General features: G+C 35.1%; 1 protein-coding gene across 2 annotated transcripts in view; it reads left to right on the top strand.

Moving 5' to 3' along the window:
• UVRAG (UV radiation resistance associated) overlaps positions 1-22806 on the top strand; it is a 333543-nt gene that overhangs the window by 161473 nt on the left and 149264 nt on the right. For both annotated transcript variants that reach the window (XM_011942003.1, XM_011942004.1), the window contains exon 8: positions 11634-11760. In XM_011942003.1, the coding sequence (XP_011797393.1) occupies positions 11634-11760 (127 nt within the window). The remainder of the gene's footprint in view (positions 1-11633; positions 11761-22806) is intronic.

Genomic DNA, 22806 nt, shown 5'->3' with positions numbered 1-22806 from the left:
CTAATTTTTTTTTTTTTGTATTTTTAGTAGAGATGGGGTTTCACCATGTTAGCCAGGATGGTCTCAATCTCCTGACCTTGTGATCTGCCCACCTTGGCCTCCCAAAGTACTGGAATTACAGGTGTGAGCCACCGTGCCCAACCAGTCTTTTTTCATTTTTAATTCAGATTTTTGTCTTCTTATTTTTGGTTTGTAAGTATATGTGTGTGTTTCTGTAAACAAATCCTTTTTCTGTTATGTGTGTTGGAAATACTTTCTTTTTGGTCTGTGTCTTGCCTTTTTGTATTCTTAACAGTATTTTCTAAAGAGCAAAAGTTTTGAAGTTTGATGAAATCCAACGTCTTTAATTTTAATTTAATTTTTTGTGTTCAGGGATTTTTGTGTTAGAAATATTTGCCTAACCCAAGGTCACAGGAATTTTCTCCTGTGTTTTGTTCTAGCAGTTTAATAGTTTTGGGCTTTATGTGTACATCTCCAATCCACCTCTCTTACAGTTCTGTAGTTCATTGTTTTGTATCACATAAGTAAGGGTAATTTTTTCCCCCTGCATGGATATCCAGTTGATATCCATCATTGAATATCATGATTAGCATCATTTATTGAATAGTCTTTTCATTCCTCATTTAATTGCCTTGACATGTTTGTTCAAAACCAATTGATCATATATGTGTGCATCTATTTCTGGATTTTCTATTCTGTTCCATTGATCTATATGTCTGTATTTCCCCAATAGCCAACTCACTTATTATTGTAGATTTGTTATCTTAAAACTTGACTGGGTAAATCTTCCAACTTTGTTTTTTTTTTTTTTTAAACTTCTGTGGTTTTTCTGGGTTCTTTATATTTCCAAGTTAATTTGAGAATCAGTTTGTCAATTCCTACACACACACACAAAAAAGGCCTGCTGGAATTTTGATAAGAAGCTGTAGATAAAATTATGGAGAATTGCTGTCTTAACAATATTAGGTCCTTCAGTCCATGAACATAGTGTATATCTCTTTTACTTAGATTTCTCTCTGATTCTCTTTATAATGTTGTAGCTTTCACCGTAGAGATTTTGGACATCTTTTGTTAGAGTTAAGTGTTTTATGGGAGTTTTTTGGCAGGGGAGGCATTATTACAAGTGGAACTGTTTTTGAATTTTTATTTCTCATTCGTTTGCTGCTAGTATGTAAGAATACAATTAATTTTAACTTATTAATCTTCTGTCTTACAATCTTGTTATATTAACTTATTCATTATGCTAGTTAGTTATAGTTTTTTGGGATTTTCTGTGTAAACAATCATAACGGCAAACTTGTAGAGTTTTATGCCCTTTATTTGATTTTCATCCATTACAGTGTTGGACAAAAAAATAGTTAGAACAGGAATCCTCACCTTGTTCCTGGTTTTAGGGAGAAACCATTCATCGTTTCTCTATTAAATATAGTACTAGGAATGCCCTTCATTAATTTTAGGAAGTTCCTCTTATTCCTAGTTTCTGAGAGTTTTTATCATGAATAGACATTGAATTTTGTCAGATGGTTTTTCTATATCCATTGAAATGATCATATGGTTTTTTTCTTTATTCTCTTATTGGTTTATTTTCAAATGTTTAACGTTGCATTTCTACAATAAACCTACATTGATTATAATATATAATTATTTCTGTGTTTTGTTGGATTTGTTCTTATAAATTTTTTTCCTTCATATTGTCTTGGGTTTGCTTTGGTAATAATTTAGAAATTTTGCACCTGTATTTATTAGGGATGTTGTGATACAATGTTTTGAATTGCCTTTTCAGATTTTGGTAGTAGGATTATGGTAGCCTGGTAAAGTCAGTTGGGCAGTGTTCTTTTTTTCCTATTCCATCTTGCCCAGGAGCAGAAATCTGGACCTTTTAAATATTTTCTAGTTCTCTGCTGATATTTCACATCCTTTTATTCACTATAAGAATATTTCAATTTTTGTTGACATATTCGTGAGAGTGGCTTTAAAGTTTTTGGTAATCCTAACATCTGGATCATCTTGGGGTTGGCATCTGTTGGTTTTCTCCTCCCTAGAAAGTGAGTCACATTTTCCTGCCTCTTCATATATTGGGTAATACTGCATAGTATCTTGGACATTGTGAATGTAATTTGGTGGAATCTCTGGATTTTGTTACTTTGTTCCAAAAAATGTTGATGTTTTTATTTTAGCGGGTAGTTAACTTGGTTAGGCTCAATCTGTCATGCCTGGAATGAACTTTGGCTCAGATTTCAGTGTAGTTCTTTTACCCTTAGGCACAAGTTTCTGTTTGTCTCATGCATGTGTAGTATAGGACTTAAGAGACTTAGGTTGAATTTAAGCAGAATCGAGGGTGCCCATTCTCTGCCTTCCTCTATTCTTGCACTCTTGATTGCCTGACCATTTTTCCCTGGTTCCTCTGGTCAGAAAGAAAGTTGACTTTCTTTTGGAGTTTGCAGCCACCCTCAGGGAAAAGCCACAGAAAAGGGGAATTTCATTTTATTGGTTGTTTATGCCAAGTTCTGACTCAACTCCAAAATATGCCTGCCATTGATCATTCTCAAGAACCTTCAAGTAGTGATTTTTGTATTTTATCCATAGTCTGTATCTGTTATCCATAGTCTGTATCCTCTATGAGAGGACCAATTTGTTGCGTACTTATTCTTTTATACCAGAAGCAGAGCTCCTGTACATTTTATTATTATATAGTTTTGCTGTATCCTCCTGGCCAAACCCGGGTTCTAAGCCTGTTGTTGCTAAGTCTATGAAATTAATGGATTGGAAATATTTTCTAAGGAAATCTTTTCCTTTTCTTAGTGGTTGACTAGGTGTAGGTACAGTAGAAACAACCTGTAAATGACATTTAAAAGCAAATGTGTTAAGTTTTGGGACAGCTGCCACAGTTTTAAAACCTTTTTTCTGATTGTTAATTATTTTCAATTTTGGGGGGGTTAAATTACTATAGATGAAGATAAAATATACCCTAAGCTGTCAATTCTCAAAGTTTTTGGTCTCAAGACCCCTTTATACTCTTAAAAATCTCAAAGAATTCAGCAATACCTTTTTGTGAAAAATAAGCATATTTTTCTGAACAAAAGGTTTAATTAGCATTGCATTGCTTAATTATTTTGTGAATTTAACTCTATTAAGCTAATGTCTAGCCTAATAAAAGACACCTGGATTTTCACATCTGCTTCTGCAGTGAATCTGTTGCAATATCATAAGTCTCGCAGATTCTGGTAAACTCCATCATAGACTTATGAGAAGATGAGAGTGGAAAAGAGGCATACAGCTTAGTATTATGCTATTATATTTTATCTTACAAGACTCTGTGAAGATGTCAGGAACCCTCACGATTCCCAGGAGCATGCTTTAGGAACTTTTGCCCTAAGGCAAAAAGTTTTAACTCCAATATCATCAATGTGAAGACATTTGTTCCGTTACTGAGAAAAGATCTCATATCAAAAATACAAAATCCAAAACACCCCAATGAGCATTTTCCTTGAGTGTCATGTTGGTGCTCAGAAAGTTGCAGATTTTGTAGCGTTTTGAACTTCAGATTTTCAGATTTGGCATACTCAACGTATAATATATTATTTATACGTTAGTCATCTTTCTGAAATAAATGTTTAACATTTCCCATTTTTTTGGCAAAGACTCATAAATAGGAATGTGTGTATCTGTGATTTTCAGTTCACATATAGTGTTGTATAAAAACACTAAAATCTAATTAAAAGTAATCTATTGGAGATATATGTGTGACATTACACTTGGAGTAAACAGATAAATAGAACACTGAAACTCATTAGAAGATTATAGAACATTAAGATCTTTGAGCAATTCGTCTTTGATGCATTAGAAAGGAAGCAGAACTAGATCCCACATGGATTTGTTTACCCTTCAGAAATTGGAGCCAACAATTCTGGTTTTGAATGACTTGATATATTTCTGTAAATGAGCCAGTTTCTGAACATGGACCATAACACAAATACTATACACATACATGCCTTCCCATATTAATGTAGTATTTAGATTAACTTGTAACCTTAGTTCTTTAAATCTAGAAAACATATCTCAGTATGTACCCTGGAATAGAGCAGATTATCCTCCTAGCCAGGCACATCCCTGTGTTTTCTGAAGATTTGCTTTTCTTTTTCTGTATTTTCTTTCTCTGCCCAGGTAGAATTCAATTTACATATTTTGTGGAAAAATTCAAGTTAAGGAAGTTGAATACCTCACTCTTTGTGGGAAAAGATTGCTTCCTAAAGATTTTACCTTTTTCCTCAGTGATGGGAGAACACCTTAGGCTTCTTGATTATACTATTGCATTGCTAAAGAAAACTCAGATTGTTTCTTCGTTCCTTTTTCTTTCATAATAAACAAGCTCATTGACTTTTTTTCTAATTATTTTTATAATACATATAAGATTTATGATCTCATTTCATTTTTAAATGTACAGCCCGGTGGTATTAAATACCTTCCAAATGTCATGCAACCGTCATCACCATCCATCTCCAGAAGTCTTTTAAACTGAAACTGTACCCATTAAACACTAACTCCTCACTTCCCTCTACTCCCAGCCCCTTGCAACTACCATTCTACTTTTTGTCTCTGTGACTTTGACTGTACTCTATAAGGAACTCATATAAGTGGAATCATGCAGTGTATACCCTTTTATGGCTGGCAGTTTCACTTAGCATAATGTCCTCAAGATTCATCCATGGTGTAGCATATTGCAGAAATTTCCTTCCTGATTAAAGCTGAATAGTATTTCACTGTATGTATGTACCATATTTTGCTCATCCATTCATTTAGTGATAGACACTTCAATTGCTTCTGGATCTTAGAACGTTGTGGACTTTTGGTTTCTGTTTTTACAGTGGGCGGGCAGGGCAAAATGGCTTTTATCTACAGTAGAACTAAATTCATAGAAAGTAGAGACCATTTCTTATTCATTTAGAAGCATGTAGTAGGGCCTTTATTAATGTTTGGTTTGTTTAGGAACATTCTTTGTGAAGCCATATTTCATAGACCTTTCAAGCTAAATATAATAATGATTGGAAGTAAGTTTTTCTGCTGTTTTCTTAGCTTGAATGTCTTTAACAGATGATCATACCATCTGTTTACAATCAGTATTTCAGGGATGAGTAAGAAAGCATCTTGGGTGAGAAATGATTGCTGTAAGTAGTTTTAACACATTGCCAAAAATCATTTACCATGCCCGTTGCTTCAACAAGGCCTTAGCATGATGCATCTCACTGAGTTCCCAGGCTTCCTCACTGTTTGTGAGTCAAATCAAGATACTAACCTTTTCCTTTTAAAGTTTTGTGTCAGCTTATCCTGGATCCTGGTAACCTATTTATTTAATGGATGAGTTTTGTAGTTACAATTTTAATTGTTTATACCTTAGGAAGGAGATAAAAATTTACTAGCTATAACCAATTTGCTGTTTGCTTAAGATTTCTGTCATGGAAAATCATGAAAAGTATATTAGTGACACTGATAAAGACCAGGAGAGAAGGACATACACATTCACAGTGCAGTAATTGTGTGTGTATGCACACATATTCAGACACATACATACTCATTTTGGGGACAAAATTTCAGATTTGTATCTGGAGGTAAATTCAGGCAAGGCTTTGGAGCAAAAAAGAGGCTGGGTAAAGTTTAAGGGATGGTTTGATGTAATATTTATATGGAAACATAAGTTAACAAACAAGTTTAATTGCATCTCTGGCTGGTAGAATGGGTCAGGAATTTTGTTTTATTAAATGTGTATTCATTAAAATTAATTTTTAATATGACTTAAAAATAAACTTTCTTTTTCAAGGTAGTTTTAGACTCATAGAAAAATTAGGCAGAAAGTACAGACTTCTCATATAACCCACCCCATCCCCAATTTCTTCTGTTATAACATCTTGTACTAGTGTGGTACATTTGTTATTTGGTTAATTAATATTAATACATTATTATTAACTAAAGTCTATAGTTTACTTTAGGGTTTACCCTTTATGTTATACAGTTCTATGAGTTTTGACAAATGTATTGTATTATATATCCATACAGCATCAAACAGAATAGTTTCATTGCCCTAAAAATATCCTATCCTCCACATGTTCATCCTTTTCTCCCTCCCCTGGTGACTGATCTTTTTCCTGTCTCTATAATTTTGCCTTTTCCAGGATTTCATACAGTAGGAATCATACAGTATGTAGCTTTTTCAGACTGGCTTCTTTCATTTAGCAATGTGCATTTATGATTTCTCTGTCTTTTGATGGGTTGATAGCTCATTTCTTTTTATCACTGAATAATACTCCATTGTATATATACCACAGTTTATCTGTTGACCTATTGAAGTATATCTTGGTTGCTTCCAAGTTTTGGCAATTATGAATAAAGTTGTTGTAGACTTTTGTGTGTAGGTTTTTGTATAAACGTAAGTTTTCAATATCCAGGTTAATATATGAGAGTATGATTTCTAGATTGTATAGGAAGCCTATTTTAGCTTTGTAAGAAACTGCCAGACTATCTGCCAAAGTGGCTGTACCATTTTGCATTCCTGCCTTCAGTGAATGACAGTTCGTGTTGTTCCATATCTTTGCCAGCATTTGGTGGTGTGAGAGTTTTCGATTTTATTCTAATGGGTATGTAGTCATATCACATTGTTGTTTTAACTTGCAATTCCCTAATGACTTATGATGTTAAGCATCTTATAGATGGCATGCTTGCCATCTATATATCTTCTTTGATGAGATACCTGTTCAGTTCTTTGTTGCATTTTTAAATTGGGTTGTTTGTTTTCTTTTTTTTTTTGGAGACAGAGTCTCGCTCTTTCACCCAGGCTGGAGTGTAGTGGCACGATCTTGGTTCACTGAAACCTCTACCTCCCAGGTTCAAGCGATTTTCCTCCCTCAGCCTCCCAAGTAACTGGGATTACAGGTGCACCGTGCCTGGCCAGGTTTTTTTTGTAATTTTGTCAAAGATGGGGTTTCACCGTGTTGATCAGGCTGGTCTCGAACTCCTGACTTGAGGTAATCTGCCTGCCTTGGCCTCCCAGGGTGCTGGTGTTGCAGACGTGAGCCACTGCACCCAGCCAGGGCTATTTGTTTTCTTAATGTTGAATATTAAGAGCTTTTTGAGGCCAGGCCCAACTGGTAGATCACACTTGGGCAACATAGTGAGACCCTGTCTGTATTTTTTTTTTTTTAAATGAGAATTCTTTGTATATTTTGGATACCAGTTCTTTATCAGGTATGTTTTTTGCATAGTTTTTCTCCCAGTCTGTGGCATATCTTTACTCTTAACACAGTATCTTTGGCAGATTTTAATGATTTCCAAGATACCAATTTCTTTTTTCGTGGATCTTGCTTTTGGTGTTATATCTAAAAAGTTATCTCCAAACCCAGAGTCTTCTGTGTTTTCTCCTGTGTTATCTTCTAGAAGTATAATTTTTAATTTCACATTTAGATCTGTAATGCGTTTTGAGTTAACTTTTTGTGAAGGGTATAAGGCCTGTATCTAGACTGATTACTCCCTCCCTCCCTCACTCTGTTTCTTCCTTCTTTCCTTTCGTTTTTTGCATGTGGCGGTCCAGTGGTTTCATCATTTGTGAAAAGGCTATCCTTTCTGCATTGAATTGCTTTTGTTTCTTTGTCAAATATTCTTTGACTATATTTGTTTGGGTATATTTCTAGGCTCTGTTCCATTTGATTGATCTATTTGTCTGTTCTTTTACCCATACCACCCTGTCTTGATTACTGTAGTTTATGGTAATTCTAGACATTGGCTACTGTCAGTCTTCCAACTTTGTTCTTCTCCTTCAATATTGTATTGTGTATTCTGGGTCTTTTGCCTTTATATAAACTTCAGAATCAGTTTTGATATTAACAAAATAATTTGATAGATAATTGGATAATTTGATTCCACTTGTTCATTGCTGTTACACAGGAAGACATCTAACTTTTTATACATATTAATTCTATGTTCTGCAATCTTACTATAATTACTTTTTCCAGGAGGGTGTTTTTTTGTTTTGTTTGTCAATTCTTTTGGATTTTCTATATAGAGACAAAAATATTATCTGCAGACAAGGATCATTTTATTTCTTCTTTCCCAACATGTGTAGCTTTTTTTTCTTTTTCTTGTCTTATTTCATTAGCTAGGACTTCAAGTATAACTATGTTGAATAGGAGTGAAAGGTGACATCCTTGTCTTATTTTCAGACATAAGGGATAAGCATCTAGTTTCTTACTATTAATTATGATGTTAGCTGTAGATTATTTGGTAGATGTTCTTTACCAGTTAAGGAAGTTCCCCTCTTTTTCTCATTAACTGAAAGTTTTTATCATGAATCATCATTGGATTTTGTCACATGCTTTTTCTGTATCTATCAATATGTATGATCATATCATTTTTTCTTCCTTAGCCTGTTGATGTGATGAATTACATTAATTGCTCTTTGAATGTTGAACCAACCTTGCCTACCTGGGATAAATTCCATGTTGCCATGTTATAATTATTCTTATACATTGTTGGATTTGATTTGCTAATATTTTGTAGTGTCTTTGTCTGGTTTTTGTGTCAGGGTGATGCTGGCTTCACAGAATGAGTTAGAAAGTGTTCATCAGCTTCTAATTTCTGAAAGAGATTCTGAAGAACTGGTATTGTTTCTTATTTAAACATTTAGTAGAATTCACTGTGAAAGCAAGTAGAACTTTTTTTTTTTCTTTTTTTTCCTGTTTTGGAAGGTTAGTAATTGTTGATTTAATTTCTCTCTCTCTCTTTTTTCTTTTTCTTTTTTCTTTTTTTTGAGACAGAGTCTTGCTCTGTTGCCCAGACTGAGTACAGTGGCACAATTGTGGCTCACTCTAGCCTTGAACTCCTGAGCTCAAGTGATCCTTTCACCTCAGCCTCCTGAGTAGCTGGGACTACAGGTACATGCCACCACATCCAGCCAATTTTGTTATTTTTTTATTTTTATGGACGGAGTTTCACTATATTGCCTAGGCTGCTCTCCAACTTCTGGGCTCAAGCAGTCCTCCCACCTGGGCTTCCTAAAGTGCGAGATTACAGCCATGTGCCACCATATCCGGCCTAATTTCTTTATTACCTCTTTCTCCTACTGTGAGTTTTGGTAAATTGTCTTTCAAAGAATTGGTTTATATCATCTAAGTTACCAAACTTCTGGGCATAGAGTTGTTTATAGTGTTTTTTTATTCTTCTGATGTTTGTGAGATCAATTGTGATAACCCTTCTTTCTTCATATTTGTAATTTTTACCTTTTCTCTTTTTTCCTTGAATAGTCTGGCTAGAATTTTTTTTTAAATTTTATTATTATTATTATTATTTTCAGACAGATTTTCACTCTTGTTGCCCAGGCTGGAGTGCAATGATGTGACCTCAACTAATTGCAACTTCCACATCCCAGGATCAAGCAATTCTCCTGCCTCAGCCTCTCAAGTAGCTGGGATTACAGGTGCCTGCCACCATGCCCAGCTCATTTTGTATTTTTAGTAGAGATGGGGTTTCATCATGTTGACCAGGCTGGTCTCAAACTCCTGACCTCAGGTGATGCGCCTGCCTCAGTGTCCCAAAGTGCTGGGATTACAGACCCAGCCCTGACTAGAGTTTTATCAATTTTATTTGCCTTTTCAAAGAACCAGTTGTTGGTTTCATTGATTTTTCTGTAGTGGATTATTCTGTTTAGATTTAGCTGGCTTCTTGAATGTGTAGATTTCTTTCTTCTGCCTAATTTGGTAAGTTTTTAAATTCTTTTAGACAGAGTCTTGCTCTGTCGCCCAGGCTGGAGTATAGTGGCGTTATCTTGGCTCACTGCAACCTCCACCTCCTGGGTTCAAGTGATTTTCCCACCTCAGCCTCCTGAATAGCTGGGATTAAAGGCACCCACTACCGTGCTTGGCTAATTTTGTTATTTTTAGTAGACACGGGGTTTCACCATGTTGGCCAGGCTGGTCTCAAACTCCGGACCCCAAGTGATTTGCCCACCTCAGCCTCCCAAAATGCTAGGATTACAGGTGTGAGCCACTGTGCCTGCCCCTAATTTGGCAAGTTTTTTAGCCATTATTTCTTTTCTTTTCCTTTTTTTTTTTTTTTCCTGGTGACAGGATCTTGCTCTGATACTCAGGCTGAAGTACAATAGCATGATCATAGCTTACCACAGCCTTAAACTCCTAGGCTTGAATGACCCTCCTGCCTCAGCCACTGAGTCTTTGGGATTACAGGCATGAGCCACGTTGCCTGGCTCCATTATTTTTTCAAGTACTTTTTCAGTCGTTCTTTGTTTCTCTTTTCTTTCTAGTACTCTGATGACACAGAAGTTAGCTCCTTTGGTATAGTTACACAGGTCCCTGATGTTTTGTTCTTTTTTTTTAAAGGCTATTTTCTCTCTGTTGCTAAAATTGTAGTTTCAGTATTCTGTTCACAGACTTTTCTCGGTTTCATCTATTCTGCAATTGAGCCTATTCACTGATTTTTTTGTTATTTTTTGTTCTAAAACTTCCATTTGGTTCTTTATATCTTCTGTTTCTTTGCTGAGACTTTCTAGGTTTTTCTTTTCTACTTTTTCATTTGTTTCAAGCATGTTTTTAATTGCTATTGAAACAGTTTTATGTTGACTACTTTTAGGTCTTTATCAGATAATTGTAACACGTCTATCATGTCAGTATTGGCATCTGTTGCTTGTGCTTTTTCATTTTCTTTGACATTTTCCTGGTTCTCGGTGTGGTAATTGGTTTTTGATTGAAACTTGGACATTTTGGGCTTTATGTTTTAAGTCTCTGGTGGGTGGTAAAAGTCCAGTAGCCCCATGTGGTGTCAGTAGTTACCACATGGGACTCGTTTGGTTACTGCCTATCTGGGATGAAAACCTCAGGCCACTGCTTGGCCTTTGAAACAGGCAGGGGGTTAGAGCACCTTGGTTTGTTTTGGCAAATGTGGAAATCTACTTTTTGTTTCTATGGACTTGCCTATTCTGGACATTTCATATAAATGGAGCCATATAGTATGTGGGCTTTTAAAACTGAATTCTTTAACTTAGCATAATGTTTTTAGGGTTCATCCATGTTGTAGCATTTGTCAGTACTTAATTTCTTTTTATTACAAAATAATATTGATTGTATGGATTGGCCACATTTTGTTTATCCTTTCATCAGTTGGTGGACATTTGGGTTTTTTATGTTGTTTGGCTATTATGAGTAATGCTGCTATGAACATTTGTGTTCAGGCTTTTGTGTGGATATGTGTTCAGTTCTCTTGGTATATACCTAGAAGTGGAATTGCTGGGTCTTATGGTACCTCTGTATTTAACTTTCTGAGAACTTATTTGTTACTAAGTTTTAAAAATCTTATTGTACTGTATTGTGGTATCAGGGAAGGTACCTGAGATATTTTGTGTAGTGTCTGTTGGGTCCCCAGACTTAAGATTTACTTTTATTCTTATTCTTTGCTTATTTCTATATGATTTTAATTAAAAGGATGGTGCTGATAATTAAGTTACTCAAGAATTCCATAAGTTTGATGAGTATTAAAATGCTTTAAACCATTATTTATTTTTAAACATTGTGAGTATATAATTATTCATAGTCATGACATTTATATTCATAAATATACCTGTGATTTTATTTATTTAGAAAAAAAAAAGTGAATGCCTGCAGTTAAAAATTTTGGTGCTTCAAAATGAACTGGAACGGCAGAAGAAAGCTTTGGGACGGGAGGTGGCATTACTGCATAAGCAACAAATTGCGTTACAGGATAAAGGTGAGTGGAAATACCATACAAACAGCCTAACCTCCACATTCAGTAGTTCTCCTTTCTTCTTCACAAGCTCAAATAGTCAATTTTTGTGTAAATACAGTCACACATCACTTAATGACAGGGATGTTCTAGAAATGCATCCTTTGGTGATTTCCTCCTGAGCTGCCATCATAGAATATGCTTACACAAGCCCAGATGGTGTAACCTACTACACACCTAGGCTATATGGTGTAGCCTATGGCTCTTAGGCTATAAACTTGTACAGCATGTTACCATACTGAATACTGTAGGCAACTATAACACAATGGTGAGTGTTTATATATCTAATATATCTAAGCATAGAATAAAAATACTATACTATAATTTTATGGGACCACCATCATGTATGTAGTTTGTTGTTGATTAAAACATCATTATGCAGTGCATGATTGTATGGTGATAGAATTTTCTCTAATTTTTAATATATTTTTGCAAGTATTTTGAAGTTAGTCCATATAGACAAGTGTACAAATCTGTATTCAAATGGTCCTGGACTTACAATGGTTTGATTTAATGATGACTTATGATTTTCAGTTTTATAATGTGCAAAAGTTACATGTGTTTGGTAGAAACCATACTATGAATTTTGAATTTTGATCTTTTTCCAGGCTAGCAGTATGTGGTATGATATTTTCTTGCTATGCTAGGCAGTGGCAGTGAGCTGCAGCTCCCAGTCAGCCACATGATCACGTGGGTGAACAACCGGTACTCTATACTGTACTCTGTTGCCACTGTTTTTTGGATATTGTGTTTTATGTTTTCATATCCCATCAAGTCTACAAAATGCTCATCTGTGTATGGTATTCAATGCTGTGTTATAAAATAAGCTTTGTGTTAGATGATTTTGCCCAACTGTAAGCTAATGTAAGTGTTCTGACACCTTAAAGTAGGCTAGGCTAAGGTTTCCTGATCAGTAGGTTAGGTGTATTTAATACATTTTCAACTTATGATATTTTCAGCTTACAATGGGTTTATCAGGATGTAACCTCATGGTAAGTTATGGAGAAGTTGTGTACATAGAGCTTGAATTTTCACAAAGCAAACACACTCATGTGAGCAGAATCTCAATCAAGAAACAGGACCCCAAAACCTGCGAAGCCTCCTCAGGCTTCCTTCCGTTTATCACATCTCCAGCCAGACTAGCCACTGCCAAGACTTAAACCAGATTGGTTTTGCCTAATTTTGAACTTTATAGAAGTAGAATCATATATGTACATGTGGTGGCTCTTTTCAACATTATGTTTGTAGAGTCATTCTTACCTTCATGTTTTTGCAGTTTGTTCATGCTTAATGCCAAATAGTATTCCATTATATGACTGTGAATTTATTTATCTACTCTTGCCGTTGGTTTCAGTAATTTTCATTTTGGTACCATTATAGTTAATGCTTCCGTGAACCTTCTAGGCTTCTGAGTGAAGAACTTTCATATGTTTCTTAATAAAGATTTTTAGGTATTTCAGTTGAGTAGAAACTGAGGGGTAGAATTACAGTCAGAGAATGTACGTATCTTCAGCTTTAGTAGATTGTGTCCAACGGTTTTCCAATATGATTGTGCCAGTTTATCTCCCCTCCATCCAGTATTGCTCCTTCCTACATCCTTGTCAGGAATTTCTTTTCTTTTCTTTTTTTTTGTATATTTTGTATTTATCGCATTTGGTAATTTGTATTTTTCATTTTAGCCTTTCTATTGGATATGTTGTAATATCCTCTTGCAGTTTTAATTTTTATTTTCCTGAAGACTAATGGAGTTAGTCTTTCATATGTTATAAATTTTATAAACGTTTCATATGCTTCTTGCTGACTGAGATACACTCTTTTGTGATATACCTGTTGAAATATTTTGCCAATTGAAATTTGGTGTGACTGTTTTTTCTGGTAAGATTTCTTTATATATTATGAATATGGGTTCTTTATTTGGCATATGCTTAAAAATATATTCTCCCATTTTGTGGCTTGCTCTTTAAAGAGATGTCACTCTTTAATGATACCTTTAAATGAACAGAAGTTCCATTTTATCAGTCTTCGATGCATGAGGCTTTTTGTGTCTATTTGGAGAAATATTTACCTATTTTAAGATTTTATAGGTGTTTTTCTATGTGTTCTTTAAAATGCTTTACTATTTTACATCTTACATTTTTATCTGGAATTCATCTGGAATTACTTTTTGTATGTGGTGTAAGATAGGATTCGAGATTTTTTTTTTTTCGTATTGATATGTCAGTTGACCCAGCACCATTCACTGAAGAGCATCCTTTCTCCATTGCATTGCAGTTTTGCTTTTCTCATAAATCAGATGACCATATGATTGTAAGTCTGTTAAGAACCCTCTGTGCTGTTCTGTTGATCTATTTTCTGTTCCTTTGCCATTATCTTGCTGTTTTAATTTTTTTCATATTATAATAGGTGTTGATATCTGTTAAAGTTCTTCAGCTTAGTTTTTTTTTTTCAAGATTACCTCGGTTATTTTTGCTCTATGTCATTTTCATGTGAATTTCTACATAGAAAAGAAAACCTTGCTGGGATGTTTTTTCTTAATTGTCATACATCGTTGCTGGGACTTGCTAGGACTTTAATGGAACTGCATTGAATATATTTGTCAAATGTAATTGGGGATAATAGACATCTTTACAATACTGAGGCTTCCATCCCAAGAAAATGATATATGCTTTTGTTTATTAGATCTTCTTTGCAAAACATTATTGAAATACGATAGTGTATGGGTCTTTCCCATGATTTATTGAATTTATTTCTATTTTTTGATGTTTTATGATACTGTTGTACATATCATTAAATTTTATTTTTACTAGTTTCTGGTGTATAGATGTACAATTAGTTGGTTTTTTAAAAGTGATACTGGTATTTATTATGTTTAAAGAAAAATTCACCAGAAGCCTTATAGACACATTAGTAATTGTTAATGTTATGGTTACAGCCCTACAGATGCAGTCTTGCTGTGGTTATTTATTTACATTCTAATTTAGTTGCGTTATAATTACATTTCATTACACTAAAATTAGTAATGATTTTAACTATTTAGTTATAAATATAAAAAATTGCAGAAAATTTAAAAATCAGATTTATTGAGATTTAATTCCCATACCATATAATTTGCCATTTAAAGTGTATAATTCAGTTTTTCTTAGTTTATTCACAGAGTTGTGCAGTGATCATCACAATCTGATTGTCCCGCCTTCCGCACTTCCCCTTCCCGAATTCTAAGTAACCACCAGTCTACCTTCTTTCTCTAGATTTGCCTTTTCTGGGCATTCTTTTGTAAATAGAATCATGCAATGTTGTGGTCTTTTACGACCAACTTCATTTGTTCAGCATAATATTTGTAAGGTTCATCCACATTGTATCATGCATCACTACTTCATTTTTACTGCTGAATAATACATTCAGTTATATGGATATGTCACATTTTAAAAATCCATTCATTGGTTATTGGACATTTGGGTTGTTTCTGCTTTTTGTCTATCACAGATAAAGCTGCTTATGAACATTCAGATGCAACTTTTTTTGGGGATGTTTGTTTTCATTCCTGTTATGTACACCTGGAAGTGGAATTGCTGGGTCATATGAGAACTCTGTTTTTAACTTTTTGAGTGACTGCCAACCATTTTCCACAGCAGCTGTTTTACATTCCTACCAACAATATATGAGGGTTCCAATCTCCCCATTTTCTCACCAATATCTGTTGTTATCTTTCCTTTTAATTATAGCCATCCTACTGAGTATAGCATTGTATCTCATCATAGTTTTGATTCAAATTTACCTAATGACATACATGCTTCTTACGCCAGATTTTTGTATGTTAATTTTATATCCAAGGAACTTACTAATTAGTTCTAATAATGGTTAGATTGTTTTGAATTTTCTGTGTGTGCAGTCATCTCATCTGCAAATGATGGCATTTTTATTTCTCATTTCCTAATACGTATGCCTTTAAAACTTTTTTCTTACCTGATTGTGTTGTCTGGGACATCCAGTACAATATTAAATAGAAGTAGTGTCAGTGGATATTCTTTTCTCCTTTCCAGTCTCAGTGAAAGCTTTTAATATTTCACCATTACATAGAGGGTTTACTATAAGCATCCTTTATCCATTTTGTGGTTTAGCCTTGTGCATCCTTTACCCATTTTGTTATTTTTGCTTTAACTGTTTTTTTTTTTTGAGATGGAGTTTCACTCTTGTCTCCCAGACTGGCGTAAAATGGCGTGGTCTTGGCTCACTGCAACCTCCGCCTCCGGGGTTCAAGCAATTCTCCTGCCTCAGCATCCCAAGTAGCTGGGATTACAGGCACCTGTCACCATGCCTGGCTAATTTTTGTATTTTTAGTAGAAATGGGGTTTCGCCATGTTGGCCAGGCAGGTCTCACACTCCTGACCTCAGGTGATCCGCCTGCCTCGGACTTCTAAAGTGCTGGAATTACAGGCGTGAGCCAGCAGCCCGGCCGCATTAACTGTTCTTTTAATGAATTGATAAAGAGCTCAATATGTGAATTTTCATTTCTTTGCTTTTTTTATTTTCTTAAAAATCAGTTTTAATGAGATATATTTTACAAACAATCAAATTAATCTATTTAAAATACACAGTTTGATGAGTTTAATTAATGTATTCAGGCAGGTAACCACCACCACCACAATCAACGATAGCATTTCTGTCATTGTAAACAGCTTTTTGGCCTCATTGTAGCCAGTTCCTTCCTCCGTCGTTTAACCACTAGCAATTACTGATGTGCTTTCTGATACCATTTACCTTTTCTAGCATTTCATATGAATAGAATCTTACAATATGCACTTTTTATATCTGGCTTTTTTTCACTTAGCATAGTAGCTTTGGAATTTATGTGGTTGTCTGTGTCAGGAATTCATCTTTTCATTGCTGTGTAGTATTCACTATATGTACATACATTTTGTTTATACATTTACCTGTTAATGGCCATTGGGTTTGTTTCCAGTTTTGAATTATCGTGGATAAAGCTGCAGTAGATATTCAAGTATAAGCCCTTGTGTGGGTATATTCTGTTGGTTAAATATTAATAACTAGGTGTGGGATTGCTGGGGTATAGTAAATGTGTGTTTAACTTTCTAAAAAACTACTAAGCTGTTTTGCATTTTCAACTAGCAATATATGAAAGTTTCACTTAATCCACGTCTAAACATTAATTTTAGATTTTAGCCTTGTTACTGGGTATGTAGTGGTTTCTCACTGTTTTAATTTGTATTTCCCTGGTAACTAATGTGGCTGAGCATCTTTTCTTGTGCTTACCTGTTACCTGTCTCTTTCCTCTGATGAAATGTCTGTTTAGGTCTTTCATCTGTTTTTTGGAAAGTGGGGAAGGGAGGTGGATGGTAACCTTATTACTAAGTTGTAAGAGTTCTTTTTATATTCTGGATATGTTCTTTATCAGATATATGCTTTACATATTTTTTCTTCCCATCTTAACAGTGTATTTTGTGTTTATTCGTCATTGTTTAAAAAGTTTATTCTTTTTTTCCTTTTTTTTGAGATGGGGTCTCACTCTGTTGCCCAGGTTGGAGTGCACTGGCATCATCTCAGGCCACTGCAACTTTCTGGGTTCAAGTGACTATCCTGCCTCAGCCTCCTCACTAGCTGGGATTATAGGTGTGTACCACCACCATGCCTGGCTAATTTTTGAATTTTTAGCAGAGATGTGGTTTCACCATGTTGTCCAGCCTGGTCTTGAACTCCTGACCCCAAGTGATCCGCCTGCCTCCCAAAGTGCTGGGATTACAGGCATGAGCTACCACGCCCGGCCAGTTCTGGAACTTTCCTTGTGTTTGTTCACCCTCTGCATTGTGGCCTGGAAACACTCTGCATGTAGTGATTTGGAGCCGTTATAGGGCTTACATTTCTTGTTTTCTTTCTCCCAGGCATCATTATACTAGGCTGCCTCTTATCTATTGTCTGAAAACTGTTGTTACATATAATTTTGTATGACTTTCTAGTTGTTTACAGTGGGAGGAAAATCTGATGTATGTTGTTCCATCAGTCAGAGATAGAAGTCTTTTTCCTTTGCTTTTTTACCTCTATACTTGCTTTTATGAGAACACACGACTCATCTCTCCTTGGTTTATTTCTTTTGGTTCTTCAAAGACGTGCTCAAATACTACCTCTCCTTGAGACTTTTTTTTCCCTCAGATAAAAGTTTCCTGCTCCTTCTTCTGTGTTCCCATAGCATTTTGATATCGTCTTACGTTCCCACTTAGTTGGTAAGCCCTTTCAGGGCAGGGACTTTGCATTTTTATGGTATCCTTCTCAGTGCCCAACATTGAGGCCCTCAGTGAGTATTACACAGCATGAATCTTTGAGGGGCTTTTATATAGGTAATGTGCCATTAAATGTAGTACATGAATTATTTATCATTGTTTTATTTGTTGCATCCTTTTGTGGTTTCCTGGTTAGTTTTCGGTGTATTTCACATAGTTGACATTGGTGATAGGAAACAGAAAATCTACTGTGGCAAGAGTGTATTTGGAATGTGAATAAAATAAGTTATTTTAAGCAAGTTTTAAAGTTTTGACCTATATGAAATATAAGTTACATTACAAAGAATAATTTTATAAATATGATTTTTCTTCATTTCAGTAATTTTAAAAAATAAGTTTTTAAAGGAACAGACTTTGATTCAGAATGCCTTGTTTCATGCTTGGCTTCATTGTTTACCAGCTGTGTAACCTTGTCCAATAACTTAGTGTTATCTCTCCAATGGGGTTAATAATAATACTTAAAACTGTGTCTCACTGAGTTTTAACAGGCTTCCAAGTTCTGCTGATGTTTCTGGTCTATGAACCACATTTTGTGTAGCAAGAATGTATATGATATGATCAGGTGAGTTATGAAAATGAAATGGTCTTATAAAAATAGGAGCAAAACACCATCTGTTTTATTCCTATATCATACTCTGGTGGGTTTCTGTACCTTTAAGATAAAAGTCTCAACTCAAGATGACTTACAAAGGCCTCCGGTGGCTCATCTCAATCTGAACGCTTCAACCACATTGAACTCTTTTAGTTACTTAAGTATGCTTTGTTCTATCTTACCTGCATTCAGGCCTTTGCCTAAATGCTGTTTTCACCAAGAAACCATCACTGGTTCCCTTTCCTTTCTCCTCCCACCCCTAGGTTAAATGTACTACTGTGTGTTTCCATAGCACCCTATATTTTTCCATGATAGCACTTTGATTATTAGTCTGTCTCCTTCTCTAGACAGATTCTGAGGGTAGGCACTGTTCAAGGACTACACTAAATACTCATATCTTTTAGGCATGGTATAATACCTGGGATATAGTACACATAGAATAAATATTTGTTGAATGAAAGCATCATACTTATGCTTATTGGTGTCATGTCATGGGTATCATTGCTAAAGAAAGACTTCTCTAACTTCTAGTTTAGCATTCATGTGGGAAGACTGATATTCTTATGAGAAAGACTGCAGAAAAAGTATACGTTGTTTGGCAGTGATAAATATCTGCATTCCAATACAACTTGCATATTGACATTTATAAATGAGAGTCAAAAGGAATAATGCCATTTAAAATCATAAAGCATTATGATAAAGTCCATTTGTCTGTGTTACAGTGGCCCCAAATAAATAGACAGTTGTTTTGTACGTACAAGGCCTGCTTCAAAAGATTTCATCTTCTGTGAAAAGGCACATTTCTTACAGTGCTTTGGAAGTACCATCAACTTTTACTGTACTTACATTGCCTGCTACCTGTGGCATATGTGTCTGCATAGCTTACCTTTTTAAAGATCATTAACTTTCAAAATGAAAACACTATAAGGTTTTGAAGGGTTTAAGGACTTTTGACCTTTTCTAGTAAGACTAATAATAGTAGCAATAATGTATCCAGTACAGTGCTTATTACTATAAATATGTGATACTGTTTAATCACTACAATAACTTTATGAGGTAGATGCTATTATTATTTACCTTTTATAGCTGAGGAAACTATGTTAGGGTCAGAGAGATTAAGTAACTTACTTAAATTCATGTAGCTAATGAGAGGTGATGTTGGAATCTATTGATTCCAAAGCTCTCAATCACTGACTAATACTACATTTTTATAGCTAGTATCATATATAAAGCCAAGGGATATATTTTATTCTAGAATATGGCAAAAAGATATGGAGATATAGTTCTTTAACTGTTTCTGGTTGTATATTTGCCTATTAGGATAGAAAGAGGTCCAGGATGTCTATCCTTAGATTATAAGCAAATGAACCTCTAAACAGTTATATCTATACCATTTATAAGACTGAGGTTTAATAATAATTGCTCATATTTACAGAATAGGAGCTTGTATTTATATTTTATAGAATGCAAGCTTGTATTAATTGCTTTTATATATAGACTATTAGTGCCAGGAAATGTCATATTTTTTCTTCTTTACCTAATTTTGTCCTAATAGTCCTACACATTAAAAATACTGTTATTATCCTTCTAATGATAAAGATACTACATATTAGTACCCAGTTTGCAGATGAGGATGATTTGTCCAAAGCCACATAACAAGTTATGTGCCCAAAGCCACATACTTAGAAAGTTATGGCGGAGCCTGTGTTCAGAGTTACTGCTGCCTAACTGTGCTGCAAAGGGAGATTATAGAATTGTTGTAGATGTCTCTTCTAGTATTTTAATTCTGACAGCCAAATCAGTTGCACAGTCTTGGATCTCTGTTTTACCCTGCAGAGAAAGAATGGTCATCTTCAAGTTAAATATGTGTTTGTCATGGTGGGTCACAATCGTTGATTTTTAACACCGATTTTGTACTTCAAGTGCTCTTTTCTCACTTTTCTATATGTTTTTGAGATGAGAGTTACTTTGTATTCCCCTGGACTATTAGAATCCTCAGAAGGTTAGGATCTAATGTTGACACTCTGGTTCCTAACATAAATAGGAGAAAGAGTGCTGCTGTTGGCTTCACTCTTACTCCCATTGCGAATGTTTGTGGGCTGTGGGGGTTTGGCACTGGGGAGTGGGGAAGGGGGATGGCTGGATACAGATAACCACATTTATTTACTAGCATAACCTGGTCTAATTTTGGGGGACCTGTGTTCTTCATAGTGGTTGTGCTAAGTAACCAGATACATACTTATTCTTCAATATCCTATTCTAAACATACACTATTATATGCTTGTGTTGAACATTATTCTTGTACAGTTACATGAATGTACTATTTAATGAATCTTGAGCTAAGTTAAAATATTTTAGAAGCACAATAGTCACTGGTGTTTGGTCAGCGAAGGTAAAAAAGGTATTTGTGTCTTGCATTTGCAGCTTTGATTTAGTTTGTTTCTTAGGGAGTAGTGAAATGATTTGCTAATACAAATATTACTAGTGGATTCTTACATATTGTGCCTGGCACTTGGTGCTTATCTAGGTACTTGGTTCTGAGTCCAAGAGCTCAGGTAGGATATAAAGTCAGTAATATATCATATTTAACTGTGACTTTGCTACTGATTCTTCTGAATGTCCACAAAGGAATTATTTACCGTCTGCATCTTTTTACACATCTATTTAGTAAGGATAGCTGCTGATAATAGTGACGTAGGAATTAATTTGTATAAACAGTTGGAAGAAACCAGGTGCTTGTATTTTTGTCCATGAAAATTTATTGCAGCAGGATGATTTATTGGCAAGTGCCAAAAAGACAATTTTTATCCGTGCTGCTGACTTGCTGAGTGGTCACATAACTCTAAAGGACCTCATTACTTCACACTCAGACGTTTTCCTTTCCTATCCCTCAAAGGCAGTGGTTCTCAACTTGTGGTCTACAGCAACTTCCAGCTGGGTCATGAGCTGATCTTTTCAGTATTAATGTTTATTAGTGTATATATTTTCATTTCTGGAAGATATTAGTAGTTTAACTTAGGATGTTTAATAAAAACCAGATTTCCCCTCAGTAACTCAAGCCAAGTAATCTTCCCATTAATGAATTCTGTGTTGCTTTACAGGGTCTTTTGTCCTGACACAACCACCAAATCTTTGAAAAGCAACACTATCAAAATTAGTTTGCTGGAAACTTAGCTCAAAAAATGGTATGAAATGTTGGTTTTAAGGAAATGTGTTCAGTAGAATGTAGGTTTCTTATTGTATTAGTCCATTTTTGCATCACTATAAATAAATACCTGATGCTGAGTAATTGATAAAGAAAAGAAATTTAATTGGCTTGTGGTTCTGCAGACTGTACAGGAAGCATGATGCCAACATCTGCTCCTGGTGAGGCCTCAGGAAGCTCACGGTCATGGTGGAGGGGAAGCCAGTGCAGGCGTATCGCATGGTGAAAGTGGAAGTGAGGGGGGCAGGAGAATTGCCATACTCTTTTAGACAACCAGGTGTCCTGTGAACTACCAAAGCAAGAACTCACTATCACCAACGGGATGGCGTTAAGCCATTCGTGAGGGGTCCACCTCCATGTTCCAGTACTTCTCATTAGTCCTCCCCTGCAACATTGAGGATCACATTTTAACACGAGATTTGGAGGAGCACACATCCAGATCATATCACCTATAAACAAATGTTGATAAAAACCCAAGAATACTTCAGTGGTGCCTGGGAAGTGGTATTAACTTTATCTAAAAGGAGAGTTCTCCAATCTTTGTGGGAAGAAGCTACTTTTTAATACAGTTACTTTCTTCATAGTAAGGATAACCATACAATTAAAAAGTGCTTATACAAAAGTTCTTATATTTGATCCTTAAAGCATCTCTGAAAGCTAAGTAGGGCAGATGTTACCCTCATTGTATATGTGAGGTACTGGGAAGTGAAGTGACTTGGCCGGGAACACACAATTAGGAGCAAAGTTGAGATGTGGACCCAAATTCAACACAGATTTCAACTCTAAATTCTTTGCTTTTCTCAGTATTCTGTAGTACCTAAAACTTTGCAAAACATTCATTTGAATCCCACATAAATCACATGAAGTAGAAAACTTTTATTGAAATCCTGTAACATGCAGATATTTTAGTTTTGGTATAT

Source organism: Colobus angolensis, unplaced genomic scaffold (genome assembly GCF_000951035.1).
Source record: "Colobus angolensis palliatus isolate OR3802 unplaced genomic scaffold, Cang.pa_1.0 Scaffold205, whole genome shotgun sequence".
NCBI lineage: Eukaryota > Metazoa > Chordata > Mammalia > Primates > Cercopithecidae > Colobus > Colobus angolensis.
This window is presented reverse-complemented; position numbering and strand designations above follow the sequence as displayed.